This window comes from Salvelinus alpinus, chromosome 23, assembly GCF_045679555.1.
Source record: "Salvelinus alpinus chromosome 23, SLU_Salpinus.1, whole genome shotgun sequence".
Lineage (NCBI taxonomy): Eukaryota > Metazoa > Chordata > Actinopteri > Salmoniformes > Salmonidae > Salvelinus > Salvelinus alpinus.
In genome coordinates, this window is record NC_092108.1 from 28,881,146 (window position 1) to 28,904,922 (window position 23,777).

The 23,777-nt window shown below is 40.7% G+C and overlaps 1 protein-coding gene across 2 annotated transcripts; it reads left to right on the forward strand.

Moving 5' to 3' along the window:
• The first annotated feature begins 3,606 nt into the window (after positions 1–3,606).
• cnpy1 (canopy FGF signaling regulator 1) lies at positions 3,607–23,777 on the forward strand. Of its 2 annotated transcripts, XM_071361855.1 has the most exons (7): positions 3,607–3,838; positions 7,052–7,115; positions 7,626–7,728; positions 15,684–15,799; positions 20,967–21,176; positions 22,192–22,288; positions 23,606–23,777. In XM_071361855.1, exons 3-7 carry the CDS (start codon positions 7,635–7,637, stop codon positions 23,644–23,646), a joined length of 558 nt encoding a protein of 185 aa, XP_071217956.1. In that variant the 5' UTR covers positions 3,607–3,838; positions 7,052–7,115; positions 7,626–7,634; the 3' UTR covers positions 23,647–23,777. The 2 variants fall into 2 exon arrangements, with proteins under 2 accessions (XP_071217956.1, XP_071217957.1); XM_071361856.1 differs by lacking the exon at positions 7,052–7,115 and having other exon boundaries at positions 3,630–3,838.

The window sequence follows — 23,777 nt, forward strand, 5'->3', positions numbered from 1 at the left end:
AAAAGGTCATTTTTAAAGATGGACTGGTGACCATAAGTCGTTAGTTTCATTTAAAAACGGTGATTAATCAAACTAGGGGTAACATCATCAACACGGTATATGACTCAATTCTACAGTATGTCAAGACACAGTCTATGGTTAGGACTGTTAGGTAAATATAAAGTCATAAAATAAGTCATAACTTATTATCTGGTTGCATACCGGGATTCAAAAAGCATTACAAAACTTTGCTGCAGTGTCCTGCGACATTACAGGAAGCAACATCTTTATCTGTGGTGTAGATAAAGAGAGAGGGTTTTCTACAGTGTCCTTGCACCACATCCTGTGCAAGTAACAGAAAATCAACCACACTGGAGAGGTATCACTCCAACAGCAGCAAGGTAATCCAGTGTCTCATGAGAATGTAAAAAACAAAGTGAGAGGAGCCACAATTATCCTATCACATCCAAGACCTCATTATATTCAACTGAAGAGGTCAATACTCTTTTATCCAGAGAATAACTTTATCAGATCTAGTCTTAGTGAAGACAGAGGCCGTTGTATTACCTGTCACTGGTAATTGGCAGTGGATCTCTGCAGCACAATGCATCTCTCTCCAAAGGGCTTCAGCTCCCAAGGTCAGTGCAGAACGCACCAAGAAGGATGACAGAGGAACGTCAGTTTCTGCCAAACAAGCTGTCAGCACAAACTTTGTCAGTCAGGGCACAGATGGACAAATAAACTGCTAGAGAGTGATAATAGATGTGATCGTCCTCAACTCCAGCCCTCCCTCCATCCATCCCCCGGGACTAGAATAGATCTGAAATTGTACCTTTTGTAAAATGCCAATGTCATTTTATCTTTGGAGATTCAAAAGAAAAGAAGACTCACTTGAAATGCATTACCTTGAGAGTCATTGATTTTGATGTCATCTATGTGGGCTTCACTCTGACCTGGACTTTTTGTCATTCAGTGTGTAGTTTGGTCTCCATCCACCTCTGCCTCATCGTTCTCACATCTCAATATTATTCTGCACTTTCTGGAATCCCCCATCTTCAGTCCCCAGTTCACATAGACATCTAGTATGTGCATCCTATGAAGACCTAAGGTTGGCTATGGAATCAATGCTTAGGCCTACTGTTAGGCCATGGCTAGAAGAGGTATGAACACCACTGACTACTTTTCAATATGCTGTAATTCAACTCCAGTGATGTACACTAACTTCCCCCCAAAATACTATTAATCCATGTGAAAACTGTTCAGGCATGCTCTTGTGGTGCCAAGCTGGTTCTAAATTTTCCAAAAGGATGTTGGTCAATGCAGTCACGTAATCCCTGTTTGCTGATTTGTCAGGAGTAGATAACACATCGTGTTTACTCTGACCTTGTTCTCATCCAGAAGCTCCCTGGGTCATAAAAAAACTAACTTTCAACTAACCACTCACCTTTACCACTGACTGTAGACGGGGGGAAAAGTGAATCTAACCTCTTAGTTTGGGCCTCCTGCTTACTGTGCTAAAGGTCATCATTCAGCTCTTCATCTGACATACCAGCACAGTTCTGGTGAGCAAGATTTACTATCAGTACATCACTATCAGTACATCACTATCAGTACATCACTATCAGCCATCACTAGCAGTACATCACTATCAGTCATCACTATCAGTCATCACTATCAGTACATCACTATCAGTCATCACTATCAGTACATCACTATCAGTCATCACTATCAGTCATCACTATCAGTCAATCATTATCAGTCATCACTATCAGTACATCACTATCAGTACATCACTATCAGCCATCACTATCAGTACATCACTATCAGTACATCACTATCAGCCATCACTATCAGCCATCACTATCAGTACATCACTATCGGTACATCACTATCAGCAATCACTATCAGTACATCACTATCAGCCATCACTATCAGTACATCACTCTCAGTACATCACTATCAACCATCACTATCAGTACATCACTATCAGTACATCACTATCAGTACATCACTATCAGCCATCACTATCAGCCATCACTATCAGTACATCACTATCGGTACATCACTATCAGCAATCACTATCAGTACATCACTATCAGTACATCACTATCAGCCATCACTATCAGTACATCACTCTCAGTACATCACTATCAACCATCACTATCAGTACATCACTATCAGTACATCACTATCAGCCATCACTATCAGTACATCACTATCAGCCATCACTATCAGTACATCACTATCAGTACATCACTATCAGCCATCACTATCAGTACATCACTATCAGCCATCACTATCAGTACATCACTATCAGTCATTACTGGAGACCAAGTAGACAATAATATACTATTGGAATTGTATCACTAACAGACAATTTTACAGGATATACAGTACATGCCGAATGGTTTTAAAAACGTACTGTCCAATTGCATTTCAAGATCTATTCTATGGGGGCTCTGTAGAAAGCTTCACATTGATGACTATAAATATACTGTATCAAAATCATGTTTATTTTAACTAATAATTGACTGATCAAACCATTTTCTTTCAGCACAAAGAACCAGCTCTATCATATCTATCACATTGTCTCATCTATATTGAAAATTCTCAATGTACACACACTCCCCCTTTATAGGAGAAGGTGATCTGTGGTTAATATGCAGTTACTGGTGAGAAAACCAGGTCAAATTCCCCTCTCAAAGGGCCCACCTGTCACTAGCTGGAGGCACAATGTGAAACCAACAGTCACTGTAGCACACCTCTAGTTTGCTAGTAGTGCTTGACTACTTTGAATTACTAACCACCAAAATTAAGAGACTAAAATTGTTCATGTATAGAAAATGAGCACCATGATCTCATCACTGCCCATGAATGCAAAACAATTATGTATAAATCAACACAAGCAATTAAATCTCCTTAAGCACAGGACCACAATTAAGCTAAGCTAACATGACTAATTGTTCATTTCTAATAGAATGGACTGGGGTGAAAGGGTAATCCTAAAAGCCTGCAAGAAAAATTATACCAGCACGCCAATGGTTACTATACAATAAAGTAGGGATACAGCATTGACCATTACCTGTTTGATGAATGTTAAAGGTTTTATAAGAAGTTTACAAACTGTTAATTGTTAGTTTATATAGTTTAAGGATATGTAATCTACCGTTATAACACATTGTATAAATTGTGTGATTGTTATTGTGGTACTTGGCAAATTGGTTTACACTTCTGTCCACATTTCTGCAGCAATGCGCCCACATGATGTGGGTCATGTAACAAAGAGATCAGCATAGCCTTCATATTGCATTATTAGGTTATTGGGCTTATTCACAAGGTTCGACTGGGAAGGGTGTTACAGGATAGGACTACTCGGAAAGATGAAGAAAATTTGCGCAGCGTCTATATAGTCGACTCACTCATTAACAAGCATAATCAAGTTACTGTTAGCTCAAAAGCAGGTGATTGTTGTCGATTTGGAAAGCACCTCAGAGCAACTCGACGCCCGGTGTTCTCAGTATGAGGCAGCGTTCCCGTGAGGCAGCGTTCAGTCATTGGATATCTGTGCTGAGTTTACAATACCATTGGCTCACATAGCTGTCATTGTTCTGCTTCCTGGCTGAACGTGGCAACGCCTGGAACAAGCACGTAAGTAGACACTGTCCACTGACAGTAAGGTAGATATGATCGTGGTTCATTCAAAACAGGTGAAAATTAAAAAACGAACTTCACTTTAGCCGTTTGTTTTATGTACAGTCAGCATTCACAACGTTGTCCCTCGCGTCTGAATCCGACTTCACTGCTGTAGCCTACCGTGCTGAAAAGTTCCTAATTCTTACTCACCTGACTGTTGAATCAGGTAAGTTCCAAGGGTCTATTGTAATCCAGTATTATGCTACCCGACTGGTGTAATTATTAGAAAATGGCAGGGTAGCATATTTGGCCTTTCTTTATAATGTTTTTGACATGGGTAGGCTACATGAAAATAGGCTGCCCCACAACTTTATTTAGGCTGAATGCTGTATTCACACAGGCTTCGTTTTTGCTGCTTTTAACGCGCCGCCAGTGATGCATCCAGAACGCAGTCAATCCTCTGTTTGTCAATGAGAGCAAGGCGACTAAAGGCACATTTACAGTGCTGTGGTCAATTTACAGTGCTTTGCATCCAGGATTTTTATCAAAAATTAATTATTTGTTGAACTTTTTCTTTGCAATGCATTTTAACGAGGGTATAGATTTAACTAATATCTCTGTAGAGGCCAGTCAACCTATAGTAGGCTATTATAGCATTTCTCCTGCCAAAATCCCTTCTTTCCACCACTACCTTGCTTTCTTCATACCGCATGCCTTTGCTTATTTCAACAGTGATCTACCGGAAGTTGATTTTAAAGATAGAGTCAGTTATATAACTAGATGCACAAAGTAAACAGCATAGCGCGTCAATTATTTCCACAACAACTAAGAGTGTTGGAGCACAGCAAGGCTAAACTTCTCTAATGTTTTGGTCTTGGGCAGTGCCGCCTCAAGCCTTTTTGGGGCCCTAAGCGAGATTTGGTTGGCGGGCCCCCCCTTGCAGGCATAACATTTTAGCATAAGTATAATACAGGAAGGCACAATTTATAGCCCAATATTTACACATGTTTTGGGAAAGGGCATTGGGGGGCAACCATTTAAATTGTGCACTATTTAGCAATCATAATAAGAGTCTGGTAGCAGCAGGTGTGTGTGTGGGGGGGGGGGGGGGGGGGAGATGTCTGTGTGCGTGAGTGAATGCATGTGTGCTAAGGTGTGGAGAATCAGACCAGGTGGTCAGTTCAAGTGTTCAGAAGTCTGATTGGTTTGTAGATAGAAACTGTTTCTGAGCCTGTTGGTATTAAGCCTCATGTTCCAATAACGTCTCCCCGACGTTAAGGGAGTGAACAGCTTGTAGCTGGGGTGTGTAAGGTCTTTGATGAAGCTGCGTGACTTCCTCAGGCACCGTTTCAAGTAGTCCTGGATGGGTGGGAGCACGGTCCCAGTGATGTACTGGGCGGCCTTCACCACCCGCTGGAGGCCCTTGCATCTGTGCAACACCACCACTCCATAACAGGCCATGATGCAACCAGTCAGGACGCTCTCGATGGTGCAGCGATAGTATTTGGAGAGTACCCGAGGTGGCATGCCAAATTTCTTCAGCCGCCTTAGGAAGTACAGACGCTGTTGAGGCGTCTTGACAGGAGTGGTGGTGTTGTTGGTCCATGTCAAGTCCTCTGTGATGTGGACGCTGAGGATCTTAAAACTGCTGGCTCTCTCTACTGCAGTTCCGTTGATGTGGATTGGAACATGTTCCCTCCTCTGCTTTCTGAAGTCAACAATCAACTCCTTTGTTTTTCTGATGTTGAGGGAGAGGTTGTCCTGGCACCACAATGCCAGTTCACTTACCTCCTCCCTATAGGCTGACTCATCTTTGTTGGTTATCAGGCCTACCCACCGTGGTGTCGTCAGCAAACTTGATGATGGAGTTGGTGTCGTGCCTAGCTACGCAGTCGTGGGTGAACAGGAAGTACAGTGGAAACACCCCTGGGGGGCCCCTGTGTTAAGAGTCAGTGTTGAGGAGGTGTTGTTGCCAATCTTCACAGCTTGTGGTCTGCCAGTCAGGAAGTTCAGGATCCATTTGCTAAGTGTGGTGTCCAGACCCAGGGCTCTGAGCTTGTTGTCAACCTTGGAGGGAACAATGGTGTTGAATGCAGAACTGTAGTCAATGAATAGCATGTAGGGTGTTCCTCTGGTCCAGATGTGTTACGGCCATGTGAATACCGATAGAAAGGATATCTTCCGTGGATCTGTTGGAGCGGTAGGCAAATTGTAGTGGCAATCAACATTTTTAGCTGACATGGGCAATTTGAGTGACTGTCAGTAAGTACGTTTACATGCCCAGTAATAATTCGATATTAAACTGATTATGGCAGTAGGCTGATTATGCGATATTCATGTAAACACATTACTCTGCTTATCTTAATCAACGTACGATCAAAATCGAAGTAAGCATACCCCAATTAAAACACCTGGTTTTCAGAGCAATCTTTCGAATTATTAGAACATGTAAACACCTTAATCGGTGTTCCAGCGGTGTATTTGATCTGTGTATGTGCTAGCACCAGCCGAGCGAGCCTCCCTCTTTAGACCGAATGAAGTGATTTCGAAACAACTGAATGTATGCGTCTTAGAAGTAGTTTTCACATACAAACTTTATATGTCTGAACTCAGAATCAAATATGTTTCCCAAAAATAACATGGACGCTGTGGTAGAACGTTTATTTTGATTGGTGATTTTCTGCATTTATAAGAGTGCATTCAGTAGCCTGATTTCAGATCTGTCCATGTAAACAGGATTATTAAGGAAATTGTTCATCTTACAAAGCATGTATAAACGTTTCAATCAAACTATTATGTTAATCTGACTATCCAACATAATCATATTATTTTGTGAATGTAACCGTGCTCAGCGACTGACATGACAAGTGGATAACTGCTGATGCACTACCACATTTCTAAATTGCACCTTGTGTATTTTTACTTTTATCACTCTTAACAGTAAGTTCAGACCCCGACTGAGTTCCAACATTTTATTTTGATTTAAACATTTTTGGGTCGGGGGCCCCCTAGCGGTTGCAGGGCCCTACGCGCAGTGCGTAGTCGGTTTATAGACAGAGGCGGCTCTGGTCCAATAGCTACTACATTGTAAGTGCACATGCACTGATACTTTGTGTGACTGTGTGCGAGCGAATTCTTGCTTCCTGCTCATCGCAATATCTGCTGTGCTGCTCCTGCAACGTCATTTTGTTAATTCCACCGTTAAATATACATTTTTAACAGTATCTAGGCTATCAACCCCATAACAACACAATAATGTTTTCTCTCATTCAAACTGTGTTCAGCTTCAGCATCCAATGAAAATATATCACCGAAGACATAAACATATATATTTTTGCTGGAATAAAGGACTCTTAAGGGTTTATTTACACTCCACTATTCTAGACTACACAGATTCTGCAAAGATTCATCATTCACTACACTCTTAACTTTTTGCTAGACCAAGGGGCACCTCAAGGACCACTAACCTCAAGGACCACTAACCTCAAGGACCTCTAACACCGGTTTGTGTTACACCTCCTTTTACTATTTATCAATACCACAGTGAAGTTGTAGACTAAGTTCTGTTTGAATATTTGATCTAAAGATAACACGACTTGTGGCCAACCCCCCATACCCTTGTGGAGGGCCAACCCCCCATACCCTTGTGGAGGGCCAACCCCCATACCCTTGTGGAGGGCCAACCCCCCATACCCTTGTGGAGGGCCAACCCCCCATAAACTTGTGAAGAGGCACTGAGTTTTATGGCCCATGTCACTCTAGCTCTGTACAGATGATGTAACTTCTTGGAGCTCAACACATTCTGTTATGTCTAGACAGTTTGTGGAAATCAGTTTTCTTGTTGTTTTGTGTTAAAGTAAGGCTACTTCTATAGTAATTTGCCTCACAACCTGATTTCAGAATATGACTTGCTAGATAGACTGTGGGTGGCGCTCAATGGCAAATACCTTCTTTTTTTTTTGAATAATGAATTGGCTTTGCTTGCCTGCTTTATACATATCTCTTTCCCTCAGGGTACGAATATGGCACCATGGATTATTCAAATTGCATTGGTGGCAATGAGTATCTTAACCGAAACTACTGAAGGGAAAAAAGACACGGTGCTGTATTGTTCAGGTAAATTGGGATGTTTATTTGTCCACTTTGTCCTTTTCTACCTATGCAATATACTTTTTTCAGGATTTAGGCCTACATGTAATGCAGCCCCTGTTGATAGTCAAAACAGACTATAGATTTGCAAAGGGTTGTGAAGTATTGTGATAAAATATATTATTTTGTGAAAGTTAACTCAAGCAAACTAATGTATTGTAAGCTTGTTTCCTATCATTTCACCTGCCACCTGCATTTCCTGTTCTACATCTGATTGTATTCTTGATTATCAAGAGTTTTTTTGTTACTGTGCAATTTCGGACAATCATTATATTAGTAAAATGATTTTGAGGTCTTATTGTTTGTGCATGCAGTTTAAAAAATATATTTCTGTAACGTCTGCTTCCAACTTCAACTCAAACACGTAGATCCCCTGAACGTAGCTCACTTTCCAGCCCACTTTCCAGCTCACACTCTCAAACACATAGATCCCCTGAACGCAGCTCACTCTCCAGATCCCAACCACCTGAATTCTAATCACCTGTTCACACACCTGTATGTCATTATCACACACTATTTAGTTCAGTTCTTTGCCCCCATCACTGTGAGGTATTGTTTGTTTTGCGTGTATGATAGTTTTTGCCTGCCTCACTAACGACGCCGTCTGGCTATTCACTGCCTGTACTTTAGCCTATCGGATATCCTGTTAACTACCTATTGCCTTATCTCCCGGACTACGTTACTAGCCTTTTCCCTGCCTGTACTGTTGCCCTTTTGGACCCCTATGTTTGACCTTCTGCCTGCCCCTGGACCCAGCTACCTGCCTCCTCCTGTGGTCCTTTACAATAAACACCTGCTGCACCCTGCGCTTCAAACCAACTCTCTGTCTCCCATCGTGTTCATTACAATTTATGTTGAATTTCAAACGTGTAGAAGGACAAAGACAATTTACAATATTCTTTATCTAAAAATAAAAAAGGTGCACTATTGAAAACTTTGTCATCATGATAATTAACATTTTCCAGCTATTACATAGTTTTAGCAATTATGTTTTAAAAAGGCAAGTTAAACTTGGTAAAAGGCAGCTCATCACATTTAATTGGAGCACCATGGTCTTTCTTTGAACCCAACACTGCAGTCTTACCAAACCTTGGAGTCATCCATCCTTGCATGACTATGTAACACTTCTCAAGCTACCAATGCATTAAAGAATCAAAGCTGTGACCGAGGTACTGATAAACAGCCTCTATCTCCAGGCCATCAGACTGTTAAACAGTCACCACCCTGCCCTGCCCTGAACCTTAGTCACTGTTACTAGCCGGCTACCACCCGGTTTTCTACCCTGCCCCTTAGAGACTGCTGCCCTATGTACATAGAGTCATTGACCACTCGTCACTTGAGTAATGTTTACATACTGTTTTACCCACTTTATATGTACAGTGCCTTCAGAAAGTATTCACACACCTTGACTTTTTCCTAATCATGTTGTTTTACAGCCTGAATTTAAAATGGATTCAATTGAGAATTTTTGTCACTGGCCTCCACACAATACCCTATAATTTCTAAATGGAATTATGTATTTTTTGTTTTTAAAGGTGAATTAAAAATGAAAAGCTTAAATGCCTTGAGTCAATAAATATTCAACCCCTTTGTTATGGCAAGCCTAAGTAAGTTCAAGAGTAAAAATATGCTTAGCAAGTCACATAGTAAGTTGCACGGATTCCCTCTGTGTGCAATAATAGTGTTTAACATGATTTTTTAATGACAACCTCATCTCTGTACCCCACACATACAATTATCTGTAAGGTCACTCAATCGAGCAGTTCATTTCAAACACAGATTCAACCACAAAGACAATGGCACCGAAGGGGATATCTGCCGTTTTACGGGCTCCTAACCAACTATGCTATTTTGTTAGTTTTTTCGCATTGTTTGTAAACTATTTTGTACATAATGTTGCTGCTACCGTTCTTATGACCGAAAAGAGCTTCTGGACATCAGAACAGCAATTACTCACCTCAAACTGGCCAAAGATTTTTTCTTGAATGAGTCCGATGCAAAGGATATACTGCTTCCCCGAGACCAGGCCCAAATCCCCATCATTCACTTGAAGAAAAGATGGAAATACAGGGGGCGGAGGTCGGGTGCCTTGTGAGAATTCGTCGGCAAGTGGGTAAACTGCCTTTACCATCCGTTCTATTGGCCAACCTGCAATCACTGGAAAATAAACTGGATGATCTATGATCGAGACTATCCTACCAACAGGACATTAAAAACTGTAATATCTTATGTTTCACCGAGTCGTGGCTGAACGACCACACAGAGAATATAGAGCTGGCTGGATATTCCGTCCATCGGCAGGACAGAGCAGCTACTTCTGGTAAGACAAAGGGTGGGGGTGTGTCTATTTGTCAATGACAGCTGGTGCGCGATGTTTAATATTAAAGAAGTCTCGAGGTATTGCTCGCCTGAGGTAGAGTACCTCATGATAAGCTGTAGACCACACTATCTACCAAGAGAGTTTTCATCTATATTATTTGTAGCCATCTTTTTTTACCACCACAAACCGATGCTGGCACTAAGACCGCACTCAATGAGCTGTATAAGGCCATAAACAAACAAGAAAATGCACATCCAGAAGCATTGCTCTTAGTGGCCGGGGACTTTAATGCAGGCGAACTTAAATCTGTTTTACCTCATTTCTACCAGCATGTCACATGTGCAACCAGAGGAAATAAACTCTAGACCACTGTTACTCCACACACAGAGGCGCATACAAAGGTCTCCCTCGCCCTCCATTTGGCAAATCTGACCATAATTATATCCTCCTGATTCTTGCTTACATTCAAAAACTAAAGCAGGAAGTACCAGTGACTCGCTCAATACAGAAGTGGTCAGATGACGTGGATGCTATGCTACAGGACTGTCTTGCTAGTCCATACTGGGATATGTTCTGGGATTTATCCAATGGCTTTGAGGAGTATACCACCTCAATCACCGGCTACATCAGTAAGTGCATCGGCGACATCATCCCCACAGTGACCATACGTACATATCTCAACCAGAAGCCATGGATTACAGGAAACATCCATACCGAGCTAAAGGCTAGAGCTGCCGGCTGCAAGGAGCGGGACACTAATCCGGACGCTTATAAGAAATTCCACTATGCCCTCAGATGAACCATCAAACAGGCAAAGCGTCAATATAGGACTAAGATTGAATCCTACTACACTGGCTCTGACGCTCGTTAGATGTGGCAGGGCTTGCAAACTATTACGAACTACAAAGGGAAACCCAGCAGTGAGTTGCCCAGTGAGTTGCAGCAGTGAGTTACCAGACGAGCTAAATGCCTTTTAAGCTTGCTTCAAGGCAAGCTAACTGAAGCATGCATGAGAGCACAAGCTGTTCCAGACGACTGTGTGATCACGCTCTCCGTAGCCGATGTGAATTAGACCTTTAAACATGTCATCATTCACAAGGCTGCGGGGCCAGACGGATTACCGTCTGTACTCAGAGCATGCGTGGACCAACTGGCAAGTGTCTTCACTGATATTTTCAAACTATCCCTGACCGAGTCTGTAATACCTACATGTTTCAAACAGACCACCATAGGCCCTGTGCCCAAGAAAGTGAAGGTAACCTGCCTGTTCAAGGCTCACATCAACACCATCATCCCGGAAACCCTAGACCCACTCCAATTCGCATACTGTCCCAACAGATCCACAGATGACGCAATCTCAATTGCACTCCACACTGCCCTATGTGAGAATGCTGTTCATTGACTACAGATTAGCGTTGAACGCCATAGTGCCCACAAAGCTCATCACTAAGCTAAGGACGGGCCGCCCCCCCAGGTGGTAAGGGTAGACAACAACACATCTGCCACGCTGATCCTCAACACTGGGGCCCCTCAGGGGTGTGTGCTTAGTCCCCTCCTGTACTCCCTGTTCACCCACAACTGTGTGGCCAAGCACAACTTCAACACCAACATTAAGTTTGCTGACGACACAACAGTGGTAGGCCTGATCACGACAAAGATGAGACAGCCTATAGGGAGGAGGTCAGAGACATGGCAGTGTGGTGCCAGGACAACAACCTCTCCCTCAATGTGAGAAAGACAAAGGAGCTGATCGTGGACTACTGTAAAAGGAGGGCCGAACAGGCCCCCATTAACATCGATGGGGCTGCAGTGGAGCGGGTCGAGAGTTTCATGCTCCTTGGTGTCCACATCACCAACAAACTATCATGGTCCAAACAAACCAAGACAGTCGTGATGAGGGCATGACAACACCATTTCCCCCTCAGGAGACTGAAAAGATTTGGCATGGGTCCCCAGATCCACAAAAGGTTCTACAGCTGAACCACCAAGAGCATCCTGACCGGTTCCATCACCGCATGGTTTGGCAACTGCTCGGCATCCAACCGTAAGGCGCTACAGAGGGTAGTACGTACGGCCCAGTACATCACTGTGGCCAAGCTTCCTGCCATCCAGGACACCACGTCAGAGGAAGACCCAAAAAATTGTGAGACTCCAGTCACCCAAGTCATAGACTGTTCTCTCTGCTACCGCACGGCACATGGTTCCGCAGCTCCAAGTCCAGGTCCAAAAGGCCCCTTAACAGCTTCTACCCCCAAGCCATAAGACTGCTGAACAATTAATGAAATTGCCACCCGGGCTATTTACATTGACACCCCCCTCCACCACCCACTGCCTCTACTCACTGTTTATTATCTATGCATAGTCACTTTACCCCTACCTACATGTACAAATTACATCGACTAACCTGTATATAGCCTTGTTATTGTTATTTTTTACGTTAGTTTATTTAGTAAATATTTTCTTAACTCTATTTCTTGAACTGCATTGTTGGTTAAGGGCTTGTAAGTAAGCATTTCACGGTAAGATCTGCACATGTTGTATTCGGCGCATGTGACAAATAAAAATGTACTTTATTAGATCTAAAAGACCAGGGATGTTTTCCAAGTCCTTGCAAAGAAGGGCAGCCATTGGTGGATGTGTTAAAGAAAAAGCAGATATTGAATATCTCTTTGAGCTTGGTGAAGTTATTAATTACACTTTGGATGGTGTATCAATACACCCAGTCACTACAAAGATACATGCGTCCTTCTTAAGTCAGTTGCTGGAGAGGAAGGGAACCGCTTAGGGATTTCACCATGAAGCCAATGCTGACTTTAAAACAGTTACAGAGTTGAATGGCTGTGATAGGAGAAAACAGAGGATGGATCAACAACATTGTAGTTACTCCACAATACTAACCTAATTGACAGAGTGAAAAGAAGGATGCCTGTACAGAATACAAATATTCCAAAACATGCATCCTGTTTGCAACAAGGCACTAAAGTAATACTGGAATAAATGTGGCAAAGCAATTCACTTTTTGTCCTGAATACAAAGTGGTATGTTTTGGGCAAATTCAATACAACACATCGCTGAGTACCACTCTCCATATTTTTAAGCATAGTGGTGGCTGCATCATGTTATGGGTATGCTTGTAATAGTTAAGGACTGGGGAGTTTTTAGGATAAAAAGAAAAACCTGGTTCAGTCTGCTTTCCATCAGACACTGGGAGATGAATTCACCTTTCAGCAGGACAATAATATTAAAACACACTGCCAAATCTACACTGGAGTTCTTTACCAAGACAGGGGCAGAGTTACAGTTTTGACTTAAATATGCTTAAAAATCTATGGCAAGACTTGACAATGGTTGTCTAGCAATGACCAACAACCAGTTTGAAAGAGCTTGAAGAATTTTGAAAAGAATAATGGCCAAATATTATACAATCCTGTTGTGGAAAGCTCTTAGAGACTTACCCAGAAAGACTCACAGCTGTAATTCTAACATGTATTGAGTCATGGGTGTGAATACTTATGTAAATGAGATATTTCTGTATTTCATTTTCAATAAATTTGCGAACATTTCTAAAAACATTTTCCCTTTGTCGTTATGGAGTATTGTGTGTAGATGGATGAAAAAATACATATTTAATCTATTTTGAATTCAGGCTGCAACACAACAAAATGTGGAATACTTTCTGAAGGCATTGTATATACTGTGTTCTAGTCATGGCTCATCCTATATAACTACTGCTCTTCACACCTTTTCTATTCATATATTGTCCATACTGTCTATACACACCGTTTTATATATATATATACAGTACTAGTCTGGACACACCTACTCATTCAAGGGATTTCTTTATTTTTTACTATTTTCTACATTGTAGAATAATAGTGAAGACATTTAAATGATGAAATAACACATCTGGAATCATGTAGTAACCAAAAAAGTGTTAAACAAATGAAAATATCAAGGCAAAGGGTGGCTACTTTGAAGAATCTAAAATCTAAAATATATTTTCATTTCTTTAACACTTTTTTAGTTACTACATGATTCCAGATGTGTTATTTCATAGTTTTGATGTCTTCACTACTATTCTACATTGTATAAAATCATAAAAATAAAGAAAAACCTTTGAATGTATATATAAAAAAATATATATACACTATATACACGACATTATCAAAAGTATGTGGACACCTGCTTGTCGAACATCTCATTCCAAAATCATGGGAATTAACATGAAGTTGGTCCCCCCTTTGCTGCTATAACAGCCTTCACTCTTCTGGGAAGCCTTTCCACTATATGTTGGAACATTGCTGCGGGGACTTGCTTCCATTCAGCCACAAGAGCATTAGTGAGGTCGGGCACTGATGTTGGGCGATTAGGCCTGGCTCGCAGTCGGCATTCCAATTCATCCCAAAGGTGTTCTATGGGGTTGAGGTCAGGGCTCTGTCCAGGCCAGACAAGTTTTTCCACACCGATCTCAACGAACGATTTCTGTATGGATCTCGCTTTGTGCATGGGGGGATTGTCATGCTGAAACAGGAAAGGGCCTTCCCCAAACTGTTGCCACAAAGAATCGTCTAGAATGTAATTTTATGCTGTAGATTTCCCTTCACTGGAACTAAGGGTTCTAGCCTGAACCATTAAAAACAGCCCCAGACCATTATTCCTCCAAACTTTACAGTTGACACTATGCATTGGGGCAGGTAGCGTTCTCCTGGCATTTGCCAAACCCAGATTCGTCCGTCGGACTGCCAGATGGTGAAGCGTGATTCATCCCTCCTGAGAACCCGTTTCCACTGCTCCAGAGTCCAATGGCGGCGAGCTTTACACCACTCCAGCCGAAGCTTGGCATGGTGCATGGTGATCTTAGGCTTGTGTGCGGCTGCTCGACCATATAAACCCATTTCATGAAGCTTCTGTCTAACAGTTTTGAGCTGACGTTGCTTTCAGAGGAGGTTTGGAACTCAGTAGTGAGTGTTGCAACCGAGGACTGACGTTTTCTATGCACTACCCACTTCAGCACTCGGCGGTCCTGTTCTGTGAGCTTGTGAGGCCTCCCACTTCATGGCTGAGCTGTTGTTGCTCCTAGACTTATCCACTTCACAATAACAGCACTTATAGTTGACAGGAGCATCTCTAGCAGGGCAGAAATTTGACAAACTGACTTGTTGAAAAGGTGGCATCCTATGACTGTGCCACGTCGAAAGTCACTGAGCTCTTCAGTAAGGCCATTCTACTGACAATGTTTGTCTTCAGAGTTTGCATGGCTGTGTGATCGATTTTATACACCTGTCAGCAATGAGTGTGGCTGAAATAGCCGAATCGACTAATTTGAAGGGGTGTCCACATACTTTTGTATATATAGTGTATTATGAGTTATATATGTTTTCTTATCAACAGTTCTGTATACATAATTACTTATTTACTTTTGTTTCTAGTGTGCACCCTGTATTATCACATTTTTTCTATCAAGCTTATTTCATTAGAAATAATTTTATTGCCGTTTTACTTTTGCTTTTCGCTAGCTGTGGGCATAATATGGATCTATAAATACTTATTTTATAGTAAATGAGTGCTGTGGATTGTTCTAATCTATGTCTGATTCTTTTAGCATGCAGGGCTATTGTTGATGAGCTCAATTATTCAATCAGTCAGATTGATCCGAAGAAGACTATCCATGTGGGAGGCTTCAGACTCAACCCTGATGGGAGCCTGACTGATAAAAAGGTAGCTACCACAGTAAAATCATGTTGCAAAAGTAGGAAATTATTCCAAAGTGCGCTCCACTGGATCAAAACATCTCATAGTACACATAAAGCTATCAATTGAACTTTCTTGAAAAAGAATATTTGATGATTTATGGTTAAGAGATCGATGCATCATTCATACATTGAAGAATGCATATTCATACTTAAAATACTTGACAAAGCATAGGTATAGTGGTTTCATAGTAGTTCCTGGTTTCCTGGATCTCATACCTTGAGAAATGGAATTTAGTGTATTGTGAAACATCCCGGCAGAAGAAAAGAAATATCAGTATGAAACTTCATTTCAGTTTGGGTGGTTGTAAGCATTGGTACCCACTTTATTACTGTTTCACCTGTATTTCCCTCTGGAATATTCAAACCACTCTATTTCCCTCTGGAATATTCAAACCACTCTATTTCCCTCTGGAATATTCAAACCACTGTATTTCCCTCTGGAATATTCAAACCACTGTATTTCCCTCTGGAATATTCAAACCACTGTATTTCCCTCTGGAATATTCAAACCACTGTATTTCCCTCTGGAATATTCAAACCACTCTATTTCCCTCTGGAATATTCAAATCACTCTATTTCCCTCTGGAATATTCAAACCACTCTATTTCCCTCTGGAATATTCAAACCACTCTATTTCCCTCTGGAATATTCAAACCACTCTATTTCCCTCTGGAATATTCAAACCACTCTATTTCCCTCTGGAATATTCAAACCACTCTATTTCCCTCTGGAATATTCAAACCACTGTATTTCCCTCTGGAATATTCAAACCACTCTATTTCCCTCTGGAATATTCAAACCACTGTATTTCCCTCTGGAATATTCAAACCACTGTATTTCCCTCTGGAATATTCAAACCACTCTATTTCCCTCTGGAATATTCAAACCACTCTATTTCCCTCTGGAATATTCAAACCACTCTATTTCCCTCTGGAATATTCAAACCACTGTATTTCCCTCTGGAATATTCAAACCACTCTATTTCCCTCTGGAATATTCAAACCACTGTATTTCCCTCTGGAATATTCAAACCACTGTATTTCCCTCTGGAATATTCAAACCACTCTATTTCCCTCTGGAATATTCAAACCACTGTATTTCCCTCTGGAATATTCAAACCACTGTATTTCCCTCTGGAATATTCAAACCACTGTATTTCCCTCTGGAATATTCAAACCACTGTATTTCCCTCTGGAATATTCAAACCACTGTATTTCCCTCTGGAATATTCAAACCACTCTATTTCCCTCTGGAATATTCAAACCACTCTATTTCCCTCTGGAATATTCAAACCACTCTATTTCCCTCTGGAATATTCAAACCACTCTATTTCCCTCTGGAATATTCAAACCACTCTATTTCCCTCTGGAATATTCAAACCACTCTATTTCCCTCTGGAATATTCAAACCACTCTATTTCCCTCTGGAATATTCAAACCACTGTATTTCCCCCTTTTTCGAACCAAGCATTGTTGTTGTGTGAAGAGGTCAGACCTGGTAGTGTTCCAGTGTCCTATCACTAGTGTCCAGGGACCGTCATTAGCTGGTCAGCTCCCCTATTGATCTCAGGGGTTAATCCCCTTTTGATGGTAATTGATAGCTAGTAACGTGCTGTTCATTTAGCTAGGCTGTTTGTGGTATTTCCTCTCCCCCGTGGCCATTTCAAGTTCACTTTCAAGTAAAAGGGATTCTGATATTATATCTCCTAATATGACAACTCTAATTATCTCTCATTCATATAGATTTGAGTTCAATCAAACATTCCATAGGCATAGTATACCAAACATTATAGAGTTGGAATCGTTTTTTCTTGAAGTATCGTCTTTACCTTCTCTTTTCAAATCAAATTCTATTGGTCACCTACACATGGTTAGCAGATGTTATTGCGAGTATAGCGAAATGCTTGTGCTTCTAGATCAGACAGTGCAGCAATATCTAACATGAAATCTAACAATTCCACAACAACTAGCTAATACACACAAATCTAAGTAAAGGGATGGAATAAGAATATATACATATAAATATATGGAAGAGCAATGGCAGAGCGGCATAGGCAAGATGCAATAGATGGTATAAAATACAGTATATACATATGAGATGAGTAATGCAAGATATGTAAACATTATTAAAGTGACTAGTGATCCATTTATTAAAGTGGCCAATGATTTCAAGCCTGCATGTAGGCAGCAGCCTCTTTGTGTTAGTGATGGCTGTTTAACAGTCTGATGGCCTTGAGTCAGAAGCTGTTTTTCAATCTCTCGGTCCCAGCTTTGATGCACCTGTACTGACTTCGCCTTCTGGATGGTAGCAGGGTGAACAGGCAGTGGCTCGGGTGGTCGTTGTCCTTGATGATCTTTTTGGCCTTCTTGTGACATCGGGTGCTGTAGGTTTCCTGGAGGGTGCTCTTGCTACATGAGAATAGTTTTTTTGCCATCAGTTAGTCTCCGTCCTTCCTGTTTATTATGCTGTCTATGGATCAGGTGTGTATGTCATATTCACAGACTCTCATTAAGTGTTTCCTAAAATAGGGTTAATTTTAAAATAAATGCTAATTACAGTTTCTATACCCCTGTGAGTCTTGTTCGTATTCCATTTTGTTTGCCCTCAAGCTGTGGGGGTGTGCCTCTGCAATACCCCTGTTGTTGTTAGTAGAGAGAGAGTATGAATGCAATGATATAGCTCCACTATAATTACTCAATCAAAATGAATACTAGTAAGAGAAGAGTTAAGTATTGAATTATGTACCTGGTTTTACAGTGCTCTGAACGGTAAGCATACTGACTTTTACGTGAAATGACCAACATCAACTCTTTTGATCAACTTCTGTACTTACTGCCCTATGGAAGTGTACCTTTTGATCAACTTCTGTACTTACTGCACTATGGAAGTGTACCTTTTGATCAACTTCTGTACTTACTGCCCTATGGAAGTGTACCTTTTGATCAACTTCTGTACTTACTGCCCTATGGAAGTGTACCTTTTGATCAACTTCTGTACTTACTGCCCTATGGAAGTGTACCTTTTGATCAACTTCTGTACTTACTGCCCTATGGAAGTGTACCTTTTGATCAACTTCTGTACTTACTGCCCTATGGAAGTGTACCTTTTGATCAACTTCTGTACTTACTGCCCTATGGAAGTGTACCTTTTGATCAACTTCTGTACTTACTGCCCTATGGAAGTGTACCTTTTGATCAACTTCTGTACTTACTTCCCTATGGAAGTGTACCTTTTGCACTAATCACTGGCTTGTTTTGACTTCTGAGCATAAATCCAAGAAACCCTCCCCCACCCCACCCCACTGGCTTTTGACCCTGTCTGAATCAAGGAGGGAGGGGTGTTCAAGCTTAGATGCCATCATAGGAGATTTGCTGGTCTTAAGTCTCCTTTGCTCTCCTCAGAAAGCAGCAGGGCTCCCTGAAGGAAGGTTGACACCAGTCACACCACAAAGTTAAACCTACAACAATGAATCATTAAGCCAAAGACATTGAACTTAGATGAATAAGTTGATGGAAGTTGTTCATGTCTTATGTTTTTATATTCGTATATAGATTTTATTTCATAAATGTATTCATTTTCAACGAATGGCTTTCAATGTTTCTGGTTGGACCATGAAAAAAAAATTCTGTCACTTCATTAAATTACATTTCTGTATTGTCACGATAAAGGTAAATACTGCAGCAATCGTTTGTCTATGTGTTTATGCAAATATTTCCTTTTCTGAAGACTATAACAATATTACACATTGTTGTAAATGGTGGCATTAATAGGTTCTAGTTTTTATGAATTTGTGTGTTTTCATTGGTCCATATTATTCACACCAGAAATTGAAAGCCCCTTTCCAATAATGGCTGGTTTTCCAATGGGAATTCAATGGAGGATAGCATCCCTGAGAAGCCTTTTCTCTGCAAGGTCTGCCTAGTCCCCTCCTCATTCTTCAGGAAATGTGTGATTGACAGGTCCCTTTCAAACCCCTCAGACTGGTAAGGAAGGAATTTAATTCCACACCATTTTCAGGATTTCATGATAAGGATTTGGCTTGACGTTGGACTTTTTCATGCTGGACGTTTTTGGTGTTTTTAAAAAACGTAAAAATATTTAAGGCAGATTTTTCTGACCAATCAAGTCAAGATCTCATCATACATATTCATAGAAATACACCTATGGTATAATAAAATGTAATAATAATCAGAATAGCTCAATTTTTGGTTTACAATTTTAGCTAAAAATTGCTGCTATGGTTGATATTCCACTTTTTGTTTTGAAGTGACTTATTAGTTAAAAGTTAAACATTAATGTTGAAGTAGTCAAACCATTTTTTTTGTTGATAGACCATCCTCAATGTTAACTACTTAGCTCTCTGTACATTGAAAAAGGAGAGAAATGTGTACCAAGGTTCAGGCAGTTTCCTGAAACCTTTTTATCTTATTTGTGAGCAGATGGCAGTGAGCCACGGAAGCCCCTTTGTGTCACTACGAGTCAGATATAAAAAAAAAGAGGAGGGGGAAAATGCTTCTATAATGTAATCAGTGGGTCCGGAAGGGTCCATACTGAGGCTGAAAGGGGACAATAGGGTCAGGGATATATCTACATTGCACAAAATCCAGTTCATCTGCAATATGCCCCCCCTTCCCCTTGCCCAGCACCTTTTGACCGGGATTGACAAGGAAAACTTCCTGCTTTGATCATTGGAGGGTGGAGGAGATGAACCGCCAAAAGGGACCAAAGGATGAGACTGAACTGTTTACCCTGCACTTGGCTGCTGTTTAGGCCTCCCCCTGCTCCTTAACTCAGCCCCCCTCCCTGGCCCTTTCACTGCCCCTGCCCCCCGTCACCCTTTCCCCTCTCTCCTTCCGGGGAGGCCACGGGGGCGGGAGCATAGTGCACCTTGACCTGTCTAGACACCATTGCATGTGTTGTCCTGTTTCCAAGGGGAAGGGGTATACTTCTACAGGTTAAATGTCATAGTTCCAGCATAGGGGAAGTAGGGGTTGTTTGTGTGATGGGAATGGAGGTTAGGGGTCACCAACATGACCCGGCCGGATCCCAAGCAACTTCATAGAACTGGAATCAAACTCGGTTAAGTTTAATTTTTATTATTTTTAATTTATTTTTATATTTTTATCCACCAGGTCCCTCTTGCTAGGTCTGAGGCCAACTTGAGTGAGCTTCTGGATGGAGTTTGTGGTAGCATGAGTGACTATGCTCTTCATGTGGACCCAGACACCAAGATAAAGCAATACAAAAGATTTGCTCCAAGAAGTTCTGATGCTGGGGATTTTCCTGATTTTAACAATTTCAAGTTTGACGGCCCAGAGGGATCCAATGCCCTACAATTTGTGGTAAGTGTGGCAATAATTTATTAATTTACTCACATATTTTTTCATTTATTTTCACTCATGCTGTACATACTTCAAAGTTCACGTGAAATTTTTTCTTATGTTCTGCATTTCCAAGTCTTTTTTAAAACTTATTAATGAAGTATTTCAAGGTTGAATAGAGATATTGGTAGCAGAGGGAAACTGCTTATTATGTTTTGTTAACCAGGATGAAACTTTGATGTAATTTAAAGCACAGAAGTCAATGTTATACCTTGGCCTTTGATATCACAGCTTGATATTATTTGAAAATCCATTTACATTCTTGATAGTTGTGCCCGTAACATTAAAACGTACATTGATATTGTTTCTCCACTTTACTTATGACCTTTCTAATTAAGATATATTGCATGCATCATAGTCTGTAATATAGAAAGCCATTAATTGAAATTATAACAAGAAATCTGAAAACATGTGTATTAAAGCTTGCATTTGTATTTTTCATTATTGTATTTTTTTTTAACAGTTATTACAGTGTGACATTCAGTCTTGAAGTTTGTCATTTTGGTGCCAGGGGTGTACTGTATTCTAACCCAAAATGCAGGCAATAACGCATTTTCCTTTGTTAATTTACAATTATATTGCGGTCTTACACGTAATTTACGCATATTTAAGATAAAGTTAGGCATCACAAGTAAGAAATCGTATAATGCGCAAAGATGTGTGTGTGTGTGTGTGTGTGTGTGTGTGTGTGTGTGTGTGTGTGTGTGTGTGTGTGTGTGTGTGTGTGTGTGTGTGTGTGTGTGTGTGTGTGTGTGTGTGTGTGTGTGTGTGTGGAATCGCCAACAATCGTGTTGCCTATCTAGGTTACATGAGTCATCCAAGATGGCTGAACGGCAAGGCGAGAGGAAAAATGGCAGTCTGCCTCACGGCCATGCCCACTATTGTGTGAAACTACATGCTTGTGAATCTCTCATGTGCGGAGGACCTGTTTTTGCTGTCTGTCGAGTGGCAACCTATCCCCTTTCTTCTGTTACAGTGTGAAAGCATTGTGGAGGAGTTTGAAGATTATATCATCTCTCTCTTTGCCAAAGAGACAGACCATGTGGTCGACAAGTTATGCAATGAAGTATCAGGTACGTTTCAGACATGTTGTGGTTTCTCTCTGACCAGGCCTCCTGTTTGCCCCTTACTGCATAGATACTACCTAGAACTATTTTATAACTCACATCATTACCCAAATGATACTACCTAGAACTATGTTATTACTCACATCATTACCCAAATGATACTACCTAGAACTATGTTATTACTCACATCAGTACCTAAATGATACTACCTAGAACTATGTTATCACTCACATCATTACCCAAATGATACTACCTAGAACTATGTTATCACTCACATCATTACCCAAATGATACTACCTAGAGCTATGTTATCATTCACATCATTACCCAAATGATACTACCTAGAACTATGTTATCACTCACATCATTACCCAAATGATACTACCTAGAACTATGCTATCACACATCATTACCCAAATGATACTACCTAGAACTATGCTATCACACATCATTACCCAAATGATACTACCTAGAACTATGTTATCACACACATCATTACCCAAATGGAGTATAGATGACGGCATTAGGTTTTGATTTGCTTTTATAGTTTATTAAAATGACTAATCACTCTTTTTTGTATGAACAAATAATCACTGTATCTGGGTGTTTGGGCTTTGAAGAGCTTTGATTTGTAAGGAATAGCGGACAGATGCCCTACAACATACTACATTTGGTGATCTGAACCTTTTAATGTTGCTGTTTTTTGATTGTGCGACCCCAAACATGTTTAGAAGAGTACCGTGTAGCTACCAGGGAATACAAACATGACCACTTTTGTTTATTATGCATCTGAAAACAGAATATGAAAATGTATACATCCAGACACTAACTACCTTTATTACAGCTCTATTTGTAGTGTCATGATTTCCCCCTTACGTAACTGACATCTTTGATCCACCATTTTGTTTCAACCCTGTTAAGTGAGGGTTCTGAAACAGCAGCGCAATCGGCCAAGTACTATTTCTGAGCTGAAACAGTTTATTTAACAATTTAACATCTCAGAGGATGATGTTGTGAACCTATATGAAACTAGTACTCCATTAGAGAAGCTAAAGGGCCATTTTTGTTCAACAAGATCGCGGTCGTAGGCCGATAGTTTAGATGTGCTATGTGAAGAAAGTATCAAGGTTATATGGAATTCATCATCAGAAAGAAACCACAGCTCCTATCTCTCGTATGTTTTTAATATGATGTAATTCGTTTTTTCGGCAGGTGTCATTGCAGTAAATGTCTTCTACTGGATGTCTGCAATAATTGATAGTTATGTTCAATAGGCCATCTGACAAGATGGCGGATTCATTTTTGTCTATATTTCATTTCCAGATCACTGTAAAGGCACCAAATTCCAGAGTGACGAACTATAGTTTTACATGCATCTCTGCTGCCGATGACCGGACCAGTTTAGATATATATTTCAAATGAAGAAATCATTCTTGAAGGACATTGTATCAATCAACTTGAATACTTACAAATAAAGTTTTCTATTTTGAATTGA

Excerpts from the sequence above, each read along its gene's own strand:
- cnpy1 (XM_071361855.1), top strand. The coding sequence starts at position 7,635 with ATGGCACCATGGATTATTCAAATTGCATTGGTGGCAATGAGTATCTTA. Across the intron at positions 7,729-15,683 it reads CACGGTGCTGTATTGTTCAG|CATGCAGGGCTATTGTTGAT; the intron begins GTAAATTGGGAT and ends TGATTCTTTTAG. Across the intron at positions 15,800-20,966 it reads GGAGCCTGACTGATAAAAAG|GTCCCTCTTGCTAGGTCTGA; the intron begins GTAGCTACCACA and ends TTTATCCACCAG.